General features: G+C 31.5%; 2 protein-coding genes across 2 annotated transcripts; both read right to left on the bottom strand.

The window, feature by feature from the left end:
• Positions 1–545: 545 nt before the first annotated feature.
• LOC128156020 (uncharacterized) lies at positions 546–2,358 on the bottom strand. The gene is made up of 4 exons (XM_052817974.1): positions 2,273–2,358; positions 2,125–2,183; positions 1,449–1,577; positions 546–1,366 (listed from the first exon to the last, which is right to left on the bottom strand). Exons 1-4 carry the CDS (start codon positions 2,353–2,355, stop codon positions 912–914), a joined length of 726 nt encoding a protein of 241 aa, XP_052673934.1. The 5' UTR covers positions 2,356–2,358; the 3' UTR covers positions 546–911.
• A 3,303-nt stretch (positions 2,359–5,661) lies between these two features.
• On the bottom strand, positions 5,662–7,753 carry LOC128156019 (multiple epidermal growth factor-like domains protein 10). Its single transcript, XM_052817973.1, has 4 exons — positions 7,562–7,753; positions 7,412–7,470; positions 6,897–7,025; positions 5,662–6,808 (listed from the first exon to the last, which is right to left on the bottom strand). Exons 1-4 carry the CDS (start codon positions 7,648–7,650, stop codon positions 6,327–6,329), a joined length of 759 nt encoding a protein of 252 aa, XP_052673933.1. The 5' UTR covers positions 7,651–7,753; the 3' UTR covers positions 5,662–6,326.
• Between the last annotated feature and the right edge of the window lie 5,523 nt (positions 7,754–13,276).

The following is a 13,276-nucleotide window of genomic DNA, read 5'->3' as shown; positions in this document are numbered from 1 at the left end:
TTAACCTAAATATTCTTATGATAAATCTGCATACTAAATTTCATTTCAGTATGTGCAACCCCTCTGAAGAAAATGAACGAAAACTGCAAATATCTGGAATATGTCTGTAAGGGACATAAGTCTCAAAAATTGCTTGATCGTACCCAAAACCAAACTTGACCTAGATATATCTATGATACATGTAAATCTGTATACCAAATTTATTTTCAGAGAAAACAAGATTTCATGCAACAGAAATCCTTAATAAAATAAGGATGATCAACTTTATTGGAGCTAAGTAAGGTTTATATAAACAGATTTCATGATAAAATAACGTTCAATGAATTGAATATCGATTTTGTGTACGCATCAAAGTTTCATAAAGTGGTTTAAAAAAATACATGTATACATATTAACAGTTGTTATTTTGACATTACAAGATCGCAACATGCATATAAATCAAATAATATTTTGAAATTGTTTTCAAATGTACAACATGTTTCAGATTACTATTGTACAGATAAAAAAATAATTAAAATGATTTCAAAATTATCCTCCTGATTTTATTTAACAAAAATTGATATATTTCATGGTAAGCTACTTTGAGACTACATACAAGAAAATTGAAAAATAAAATTGAATGTTCGTAACAAAACTGCTTTTTTTCATCAAAGTACGTCACATGCGAATTATTCTGTCGCTACTATTTTTTAAAACAAATCTTACATGTCCATTTTGAGATGTAGAATTTCATCAACACACATTTAATAAAAAGGTCTTACGGAAAATTTGAATATCAACCTCGGTGTTTGATTCAATTTTTTACTCAGCAAAAATTTAACTGCGGTGAGTTTGTGCAGCATGATAGAACATAAATAAAATTGCGTGAATCCAAGATTTTTTTTCTCCTTCAATGATATTTTGACGAGTTACTAATTTGGCACCTGGGGTAACGTTGTGTATTTACTTTTCTCTACCTTTGTTTGGTCAAGGTCAATGTAACTCCCTCCATTGCTTTGTCGCTGAAATAATATATCGGGAGAAAGATGAAATTCATCAATTTCATGATAGGACGTGGAAGCTCTACCTTGTGATGCCGCCGACTTTCTTTTTCGTATACTCTCTTCTCTTTTCTTTGATTGGCCGCTTCGACGACAGACAACGATGACAATGACGACAACTGAGATGACTAAGGACGATGCTGATGATAGGATTACGATTAATAGGAGATGTGACGTGTCTAGTGATTTGTCATTGATGGAGTTATCGTAGTTTTGTTTGTCGGATACATGTATGTCATCCAATTTGGTGCTTGGTTGAATTTTGTACACGAGCGTTGATACTTGTACAAGCAATCCTTTATCCGTTGTCCCAATGAAGTTTGCATCTGTTGCGAATATTGTAAAAAGATGCAATAGAAAAATGTATCTTTGAAATGAGCTGATATTTTACAAAATATGAAAACTAACTTTGAATGCATCCCTCAGACACGTCACACTCATTTTTTGTGCACTCGCACAGATTTATACACTTGTGGCCATATGTTGGATAGGGACACATCGCTATACAGTTTGGTCCAATCCACCCTGGTTTACAAGCTATGAAAAAAGCCACAGACTGACAGAGAAATTTTGCATTTAGATTATGTAGAACTATAGACTGAAACAAATAATATTATAGCCATTTTTTCAATGGACATTACGTATCGGAACAATAAAATGAATTATTAAACTTAAAGTTTATGTTCTAAAGATAGAACAATCCATCATCGAATAAAACAGTATCTTTATAAATCATTATACATGTATCTGAATTAAAAGACCATTATCAGCTCCAAATTGTAGAAAATATATTTATGGTGAATCTCTTTAGATAACATGTACAATTATGAATAAACGTGTTTGAATAAAGGATAGGATAAAGAATACGTTTACGCGAATAGCTAATGTGGTGGCGATTTTTGAAAAACTCCATTCACTAGAAGTAAGCTTTTATAAATATAAGGTAAAATAGATTAACTTCAGTGGCAACAAAATGCTTTTCTAAATTATGTTTGTACTGTGTTTGGTTCTTTTCCTTTTGTTATAATCAATCTGATTTTATTTCGCAGAGTGATTTGTTGCATCTATATCAGTCGTTACTTACGTTTACAAATCCCATCGTGGAAATAGAAATCTGCACAGCACTCCGTTGAATTTTTTGTTCTAAAAATCAAATAATTTTCTACAAGTAAAGGATTAACTTATTGGAAAAGTAAAACCAGTGTTTACTAAAGTGAATACAATATACTTACTCCAGACAAGATTGTTCAAATTTCTTTACAACTGAAATTATCAAGGCTAACTGCAGTAGATTCTGTAATGAGCACGTCCCCATGCTGAAAACTCTTGATTTATTATTTGCAATAAAACATGACAATTTAAGGAAATTGTTCAATATTAGTTGTATGCGGTTTCTCTATTGGCCGTGGTATATACACCCATATTTCCTCGTCTTGATAAAAATTACAGAAAGCTTCCTTAATGTTTATTATAGCAACATTGTAATAAAAACTTCACAACCACAGTTACATACCATTTGATTTCTTAAACCATCCCTATCACCTGACTATATATATATCATGTATCAAATACAGGTATTTAAACTTAACTACATACATGAAAACACAATGAGACGCCATGGATTTTTTTTATTTGCAAGTGCAAATTCAGTGCAATTTAAAGTGTTACAGGAGGAAACATAAGTAGTGGCAACTTGTAAATACATGTATAAAAACAATTTTGATATAACTAAATCACATTTATTGTAGATTGCTTAAAAAAATACAATACATATGACTTGAGTCAGTTAAGACACTAGGAACTTTTGTTTCTGAGCAGGACACAATTTTTTACGAATGCACTGTTCTTAGCTTTGAATTTAAGTACCCTACAAATGAAACCTGAGGAGACTACAGTCTCTATCGTGTTTTTTCGTTTGTCTGTCAGTCATTCTATCCAAACTTCATTTTCCACTCCCAGTCAGCGAAATCTTTTGTAGCTTTCCTACAACTGAAATCGAGTGATGTTGTACTTTCCCTTGTTCAAAATCAATTCTGCGCCTAAAACAACGGAACTTTATTTTTAACCACATATCAAACATTACCCTTAGTTGCTTAGATTATCAGTGGAGAAGTAGAAAACTTAAGTTTAGAAAATATATAATTTAGATATCAATGTCGATATAATAGAAAGCACTTGTGAGATGTTTCCACTAGGTACATGCCAAAAAACATAAATAAGAAGGTAGCTGCAATATAATGTTTTAGGGGCCGTGGTACGAGTGAAAAGAAATAGGAGAGAACTACATTCTTGCAGCTAGCCAGTACTTACTTTGTTAATTGCTTAAGTTCGGTAAAAATTAATATTCTTCTAAATGCAATATAGTGACTAGTCATGTTCACATGGCTTCTATCAAGAGTTTTTCTGTTTATGAAATCCATCATGGTGTTTGCGAAATACATACATTCACTGGAATAGGTAATGGTGCTGTTTATCTATCTCTTATAAAATTAAATTGGTAAACGTCAATTAATTTATCCAGTAACAGGTAGAATATCAACATGATATGTCCTCGGCTTTTATGAGGGTTTTTTTATATTGTAAATTATGAGTTAGCAATAGGAGAGGTCGTTCTTGATAGGAGCTATCTTATTTTTTTTCTCTGAAAAATTCCCCTAAACTGTTTGCAGAGCTTCAGAAAACTTTACCTTCTTGTTTGATATTAATATTGTGATCAATCGAATATAAATAAGTAAATCTGACATTAAAAATAGTACACTCAATTTCTCTGAAAATGAAATATACTTTTTAACCTTTCACCAAGTCACTTTGTTCATTAAAAGTTAGTAACAGTAGGTTTCAAGGCTTTTTCAAAGTCATATCAGTTCAAGTTTAGATGTCAATTCTAAAGATATTTTAAGTGCATAAACGTAAATATAAATATTTCAATTACATCATTGTAATATTGTATACTTGGAAGTTTCATGGTTTTACCATATCTTTTTCAGTCACTCTAATACTTTTTAAACATAATCTTTTTATTTTATTATTTTGGGTTAAATTTTCATCATATTTTACTTATAAGACAAAGGAAGGCTTCTAGATCGATAACTTTGTTACCTCGAACTATTGTAATAGCAAAAAAATAACAAGAATACCAAAAAAAAAAATTAAAGTTAAAGTAAGATACATTATGCATAAGGCTAAACAGCGAAATCAAAATCCGTATTTACCAAATGAAAAAAACTACAGTATTAAGTATCATCACGTGTTTATTTGTTGTTCGTACATAACTTAAACACACAAGTAATTACAATAGAGCATAAACTTTGATATGAATTTATCAATTTCCTTTTCCTTCTTTGTTTTGTGATAGACGACTAAAATCAGATACATTTATAGCTTAGAGCTTCCTTGTTGTTTTAATACTACAAACGACACAGTACAAACACGTGAAAACCACTAGCCAGCACGATCTCTTATATACCTAAAATGAATTAACGGTTGCATAAGTACATTGCTAGTACATGTCATTGTCGTACCAATAAGTTCACCGACAAAAAATCCTGTTTCCAAATACAATGCGTACATTTTACAAAGGTTATCGCTTTGCCAATCAGGCGAACCATGAATAGAGTCGGTATAGTTGTTCACAAGAGAGAAAAATTTCAAACCAATCTGTCTCTTTTTATTAATATTGTAAACAGTTTTAGGTTATAGATAAAATAATCATTGATAAAATCGTTGAGTTCATTCAGTTTCCTTCCAAAGAATCATGTAAAAATCGATAAGTGTGCTGAGGCTTGGAGCTACCAAAATACATTTTTGTATTAGTTCATCTATTAATGTAACACGTATGGTAGTTACAGTAAGATTTTTTTAGGACCTGTCAGGCCTTGGCTATTTGAAAAAAGTAACACAAAGAATCATAATACAAAATCATTTCATAACCAGAAATGGGGCAATGGTAATTTGTAATGCTAACTGAGTGTAATTAAATACATATTTTGATGTAATTAAAAGTAATGTATAATTGACCAAATTTTCAATTACATGTACATGTAATTTTATCAATTACTTTCAATAAAAGGCATGTAATTTAAATAACTTTTCAATTACTTTTATTACGCTGATGTATAAATGAATTAAAAAGCTGCCCATGTTTGTCACTCATTAAGAAATTGCAATGCAGTCATATTTCAACAATAAATTGAAACAAAGTAGTAAAATTCAAGGAAAAGGGAAAATCTTCAATTCAACTGACCCTGATTGCAAATAATCTGACCCATATCAAAATCATATAAAGTTGGAAGATATCCCAATTTTGCAAAATTCTCAAGTTGTAAAATGGTTTGTTTATTTACTGATCGTATAACGCACATCAATTCCTCGTAATAAACTGCAGTATTTTTGTAAAATTTCAGTATCAAGATAATTCTGATCAGAATCAGTTTTATTTCATTCGGGATCGGTTCAAATTTGATAAATTGTAAATTTTATAAAATTCTGCACTTTCGTTTCAATTTCTTTGTAAAATATTTTTGTTTGATAAGAGCTTTAAATTACTATTTGTATTTTTTTCTTAGATTTTATCCACAGATTTCAAAGATATAAAAAAGAAACAATTTAAATTTTAAGAAATGTTCTTTTAATTAAAAAAAATCATCTGTATATGTTTATTCATGATTATATTACATATCAATATTGAGACCAATTCACAAACGGGTTATATCTTTTACAACTCCTCCCACTGATAACAGTAATCAACGATTAGAGTCTATACTGTTAAGCAGAGGATAGGGATGTCAAGTCTGAAAGTTAAAAATGCACGTTCTAAAGCTTTTTCTAAAGATAAAACAAAACCCCAAAAAATAATTTTTAGATTTTCATCAACTTTACAAAATTTATAAAATATTGTTAAATCATTATTAGTGGTTTGAAAAATGATCTAATATAATATTGTCTTTATCAAACAAATATCAATTAGATAATTCAAAACATTATAATAAGTATTCATGATCAGGACATTTTGATAAATCTATAATTTGATTAATATTTTTAAATAAAAAAGCTCAGTATATACACAATAGTATGCCACAGATACCTCGAAAAAATGTTACAATAGCTGTTGTCAATATATACAATGTTAGTGTCATAGTCGTTTTTTTAAGAATTCCACATACAATATTAACTCAAACATACGTTATCAAATAAAAACATAATACTACTGTACAAGTATTAATATGTACGTTTACAAGAGAAATATTATCTCCTAATAACTTGCATACTTTGTTTTGTTTTTTTATGTCAAATATGAGAGTCACTTTTTTCTGGAAGTTGAGTTAAAGCTGCGTACTTACTCTTCTCAACCTTTGTTTTGTCAAGGTATACATACATATCTACATTGCTTTGTCGACGGCTCAGTGTATCAAGAGCAATAGCGCGGTCATCAATTTCATAATAGGACGTAGCTGGTCTTCGAGTCGATGCAGTTGATCTTCGACGAAGTGAACTCTGTCTCCCTTTTGATCGGAATGTTCGATGGCAAACAACGAAGACGATGACGACTACTGAGATGACCAATGATGATGTTGATGACAAAATGACGATCAAGAGGAGACTTGAGTTACCAAGTGGTTTGTCAGTGATTAGACTGTCGGCGTCGCTGTTGTCAGAGAGGTCATCTTTATCTGTGGGGTGTTCAGTGCTGTTTTTAGATGTAGGAGCCACTTGTTTGTTTGGTTTTTGATCGGAAGTAGAATTTGCTGCGGTGTTTGGTTGTAGCGAAACTTTATGATAATGAACAAATCATGCATCAAAACTATGGTTATCAAAATGAAAATAATATTTTAAGACTAAACTAATGCATGTACATACTTAGTTTGCAACCCTCAGACACGTCACACTGGTATTTGTGACATTCACATCTTCCTGTACACCTGTGACCATAATTTGGATAGGGACAGGTTGCTCTGCAGTTTGGTCCAAAGAACCCCGGGTCACAAGCTGTAAAATCAATATGTGTCTATTTACATGTCCAAAGGTATTTCGTTGAGAAGTTTTCCTTTTTTATCTGAATTCATTATTTTTCATTTTTTGACAATGTTTGTTTTTTGTTTTATTTCTAAGATTTTTAAAAATATAATAACGTACTTTAAAACTTTCTTCAGTACACTCATTAATCTTGATTAAAAAGCTAATTTCATGTAGATATTAAGAACAAAAAAGTTTTTTCACATATATAATGGTTTATTAAGACTATATTTTGTAGTATATGATAAGCAAATCGCTTTCTTCTGTTGAGTATTTTAATATTGTAAAGGTATGGAAAAAAGTACGATTTATAAAATACATAAAATTATTTTTGTACGTTAGCTTTCATATTTACTTACGTTTACAAGCACCATTCACAAATTGAAAGTCTGCACAGCATTTTGTGGAATCTTTAGTACTAAAAAAATATCAGTATTATTTAAACCTGTAAAGCTAAATATTATCCTTAGGCTATTAACATGTCTCAGATATTAAAAACATATTCTTACTTTACACAAGTTTGTTCAACTTTCTTAATAAGTGAGATTAAAAAAATTAGCCTTAGCTGATTTTGAAACGAACACATCTCCAGAGTCATTGATCTCTAATTTTGAAAATTGAAAATACTTTATATAGTACCGATAGGAAATGGTTCTTCAATTTAATTGGATAGGGATTCTTTGCTTTTTCCGCAAATTTCCTTTTATGTCTATTCCAGAACGTCAATAGATTCATGGAACCAAAAATGAATTATTCATACTTTAAAGTCTCTAAGAAACTAAAATTGCTCTCTTCTCTGTTGGAAATGAAACAACTGTGATGATGTTGTTTATCTTAAATTAATTTCAATGGTGGGGAAAAGGGGCTTTTATAATCTTTATAGAAAATGAATTGTATTAACAAGAAATTATAATGCTTTACATTAAAGATAAACTGAAAACAGTTTATCACATGAAGTTTTGCACTTGTTGGCAGAAATGAATTCGCTTATGTTTAGCTAAAAAGTTTTATGTTACCATTATTTCTTCTTTTTACACTTTGACACCCGTTTTCTATCAATTCTAACATTTAAAAAATGATATTATTTTCAGAAAACGGGATAGCTTCACCACAGTAACTTTACTTACTAACACAAAGATAAATAATGTAAATTTAACATGTATTGTACATTAATAAAATTGTTTTAAATTGGTGGAGAGAAACTTATAAAGTCGTTATGAACATCCAACTTAAATAGTTGACGTCGCGTAAAAAAATATTGTTTTAAGTAAATGTGACTTGCTATTTTTTTTACCAGTGCTTCAATCTATGGGTAAATTTGAAATGATCATAGTTTTCAAAGAGGTTTTGAAAAGGAGCATTTACCCATATTTATAGCATTTATAAACAGTAAAAACAAATGTATTCAATTAGTTATCTGAATTGCTTAGAAAATCGAATGTTAATAGAAAATCAATTATGTTAATTATTATTATTATTATTATTATTATTATTATTATTATTATTATTATTATTATTATTATTATTATTATTATGGGAAATAAATATTTAAACGTGGTGTTATTTTTTGGTATTGAAATACAGTAGGCAATATACCGAAATACCGTAACTAGATAACAGTTACATTTATCCATATTTTAATTTAAGGTAAATACATTCACATTCTCGACTTTAAAGTTTTCATTAATAATGATTTACATGATCGCTTAAAATGTTATGATTTTTATTATTCCCTCTCGAATGTGCCACAGACTGCTTCCCTCTTCTCTTTTGGGTGTCATAAACAGTTCCTTATTTTATTTATTTCGATTAACATGTATCTGCTACAAATCATCGAGTACCAACATCACGCATTGAAATGTATTTATGATTAGACGTTCTACTCTTTTGACCACCTGTTACATTTAAAAACAATTATCTTTCCGTGATATTGTGTTTAATTTGTTTAGGTAAATATTTCCGCCAATGATGTTATATAGCTTTTATACGACTTTTTTTCCTTCTAACAGAACAAAGTTCTATGCAGAATAACGGACATCTCCGAGAAACATCAACCTTTGCATCCATGAACGGTACACTTTTAAATACAAGAGGCCCATGGGCCACATCCCTCACCTGAGCAACAATATACATAATATAAGCAGTTAAATGAAATCATAATGCAAAATACCTTGAAAGCCTTGTTATAACACATATAGATCCTGTTAAATAAAAATCCATGTTCTCTATTGATATTCTTATGTATATAATCTGGTCCCTTTTCTAACAGGATGATTTCATATTCTTCATGTTGAGCATTGCAGTTTTCAAAAAGATCATAACATTGGTTTATATATAGGATACAGATGTACATCAAACTCTAAACTTCTTGTGGGGACCAAATATCGTCCAGGGGTAAAGTCTGTACAAATTTTAAGAATCAGTGGTATGTCAAAATGCTTGCATACAAGTAAACCTATATGTTATAACATTTCAGTTTTTGTAATTAAACGTTTTCCTTTGTAAAATTGAAGTCCCAATATGACCCAATCCTACTCATGAAGATTTTGATTTTAACGAATTCCAATCTACACTATTTAAGGTTACTTTCACTAAATATATACAGTTTTTTCTGCTTTTTTAGAAGAATATTTTAAAAGATTTTTCTTTATATATTCCAATGAAAAAAATCGACACCCCATTGAGGCCCCATCCTATCCCCTGGGATCATGATTTTATCAAACTTGAATCTACCCTACATGAGGATGCTTCGAAACAATTTTCAGCTTTCCTGGCCGAATGGTTCTTAAGAGGAAGATTATAAAAGACTTCAATTTCTCTATATATTGCTTGGTAAAAATTCAACTTCCCTCATTGTGACCCCACCCTACCCCGGGGATAATGGTTTTCAAAAACCTGAATCTTCCTTACCTGATGTCTCCACACAGGTTTCAGCTTTCCTGGCTGATTGGTTTCTAGGAAAAAGATTCTTAAAAATTTACTGAATATATTCCTTTGTAAAAATATAGCTCAGGTGAGCTAAATAAAAACCAATTACGTTAAAAAATAGATCATTGCCAATAAGAGTATACATGTTTTGCCACTTTTCTGTCAGGTGTATCCTATTGCTTTAAAAATGAACATCCCAAAGAAAATGAGCATTTACGAGAGCAAAAATATTCTACTGATTATCTAGAAAAATTTAGGAATTAGGGTATGTTATTGGGATAATAGTATGTCCTACATGGATTTGAATCCAACAGCATCGTTGATTTTCCTATCTATATCATTCTAGGTTTAATCGTATTGGAATTTTAATCAGTTTGTTAAAAACGACGCTTTGGCATTGGTATGAATAGCCAGAAGAGTGTTTACAAAATCATGTATAAGAACATAAAGTTTGCGACTTTTTAAACAAGAGGCCCACGGGCCACATCGCTCACCTGAGGACCAATAGGTATGATAAAATCAGCTTAATGGAGTCATTATACAAACTATCTGGACAATGTGCAATAATAAATGTAGATCCTGTATAAATAAAATCCATTTTTCCCTGGATATTCTTATGTTTATAATCATTAGTCCCTTTTCTAACAGGATGATTTTATAGTCATATCATATGTTGAGTATTGCAGTTCTCAAAAAGATCCTTAACAATAGTTTATATATTGGATATAAACGTACATCAAACTCTGAACCTTCTCGTGAGGCCAAAGAATTGTCCTGGGGCCAAAGTGTTAACAATTATGAAGAATCATCTGGCTGATTAGTTTCTGAGAAGATTTTTAAAGATTTACCCTATATATTCCTTTGATAAACTTTGACTCCCCATTGTGGCCCCACCCTACCTTGGGATCATAATTTTCACAACTTTGAGTCTACACTACCTGAGGATGCTTTCACACAAATTTCAGCTTTCCTGGCTAATTAGTTTCTGAGAAGAAGATTTTTAAAGATTTACTCTGTTTATTCCTATGTAAAACATCGACCTCCCATTGTGACCCAAACCTACACCCAGGGGTCATGATTTTCACAACTTTGAATCTACACTACCTGAGGATGCATCCACACAAGTGTCATCTTTCCTGGCTGATTAGTTTATGAGAAGAAGATTTTTAAAGATTTACTCTATATTTTCCTATGTAAAACTTCGACCGACCATTGTGGCCCCACCCTACATACAGGGATTATTATTTTCACAACTTTGAATCTACACTACCTGAGAATGCTTCCACACAAGTTTCAGCTTTGCCGACTGATTAGTTTCTGAGAAGAAGATTTTTAAAGATTTACTCTATATTTTCCTATGTAAAACTTCGACCGACCATTTTGGCCCCATCCTACCCCCAGGGGTTATGATTTTCACAACTTTGAATCTACACTACCTGAGAATGCTTCCACACAAGTTTCAGCTTTGCCGGCTGATTAGTTTCTGAGAAGAATATTTTTAAAGATTTACTCTATATTTTCCTATGTAAAACTTCGACCGACCATTGTGGCCCCACCCTACATACAGGGATTATTATTTTCACAACTTTGAATCTACACTACCTGAGAATGCTTCCACACAAGTTTCAGCTTTGCCGACTGATTAGTTTCTGAGAAGAATATTTTTAAAGATTTACTCTATATTTTCCTATGTAAAACTTCGACCGACCATTTTGGCCCCATCCTACCCCCAGGGGTTATGATTTTCACAACTTTGAATCTACACTACCTGAGAATGCTTCCACACAAGTTTCAGCTTTGCCGGCTGATTAGTTTCTGAGAAGAATAGTTTTAAAGATTTACTCTATGTTTTCCTATGTTAAACTTCGATCCCCCATTTTGGCCCCATCCTACCCCCAGGGGTTATGATTTTCACAACTTTAAATTTACATTACCTGAGGATGCATCCACACAAGTGTCAGCTTTCCTGGCTGATTAGTTTCTGAGAAGAAGATTTTTAAAGATTTACTTTATATATTCCTATGTAAAACTTCGACCCACCATTGTGGCCCCATCCTACCCTGGGGGTCATGATTTTCACAACTTTGAATCTACAATACCTGAGGATGCTTTCACACAAGTTTCAGCTTTCCTGGCCGATTAGTTTCTGAGAACAAGATTTTTAAAGATTTACTTTATATATTCCTATGTAAAACTTCGACCCACCATTGTGGCCCCATCCTACCCTGGGGGTCATGATTTTCACAACTTTGAATCTACAATACCTGAGGATGCTTTCACACAAGTTTCAGCTTTCCTGGCCGATTAGTTTCTGAGAACAAGATTTTTAAAGATTTACTTTATATATTCCTATGTAAAACTTCGACCCACCATTGTGGCCCCATCCTACCCCAGGGGTCATGATTTTCACAACTTTGAATCTACAATACCTGAGGATGCTTTCACACAAGTTTCAGCTTTCCTGGCCGATTAGTTTCTGAGAAGAAAATTTTTAAAGATTTACTTTATGTATTCATACAATGTATGTTAAACTTCGATCCCCCATTGTGGCCCCATCTGACCCAAAGGGGTCATGATTTTCACAACATTGAATCTACACTACCTGAGGATGGTTCCACACAAGTTTCAGCTTTCCTGGCTAATTAATTTCTGGGAAGAAGATTTTTAAAGATTTACTCTATATATTCATTTGTTAAACTTCCCCCCCCCCCATTGTGGCCCAACCCTCAGGTGAGCTAAAAAGGTTAAGTTTACAATACAATAAGTTGTTAAAGTTGGTTTTTGGAAGAACAGACTTTGAAAATTTTCTTAATAAATATTGACAAATTTTTTACTTTTTTAATCTTTAGTTTTTAAGATCTGTGTACAAACATAGAATTGTGAGCAATCTCTGTGTCTTGCTTATAATTCGAAGCTTAACACTCAAATATGGTTAGTAAATAAAAATTGTAAACAATTAAACACAAGAAACATGCACTACATGGCTGTATAACAAATAAAGAACACTATTTATTTTATCGAAATGAATCATATATATACATGTATATGCCTACATATTTCCGTCAGCGATATCAAACTCAATTTAAACTGAATTAACTCGAGAAAATGCCGAGCATCTCAACAAAACCTATTGCAGTAATCTACCATTACGCAAGAGATAATGCCGAATTACCGATAGAATGAATTGTATTTCAGTACCCCTACATCAGATTTTGCTTAATTTGCACAGGTAAACAGTTAACTGTTTGATTTACCGAAGTCTCTGTTTGATTTGATACGTAAAAATCACGAAATAC

The sequence above is a fragment of the Crassostrea angulata genome, chromosome 7 (genome assembly GCF_025612915.1).
Source record: "Crassostrea angulata isolate pt1a10 chromosome 7, ASM2561291v2, whole genome shotgun sequence".
NCBI lineage: Eukaryota > Metazoa > Mollusca > Bivalvia > Ostreida > Ostreidae > Magallana > Magallana angulata.
This window is presented reverse-complemented; position numbering and strand designations above follow the sequence as displayed.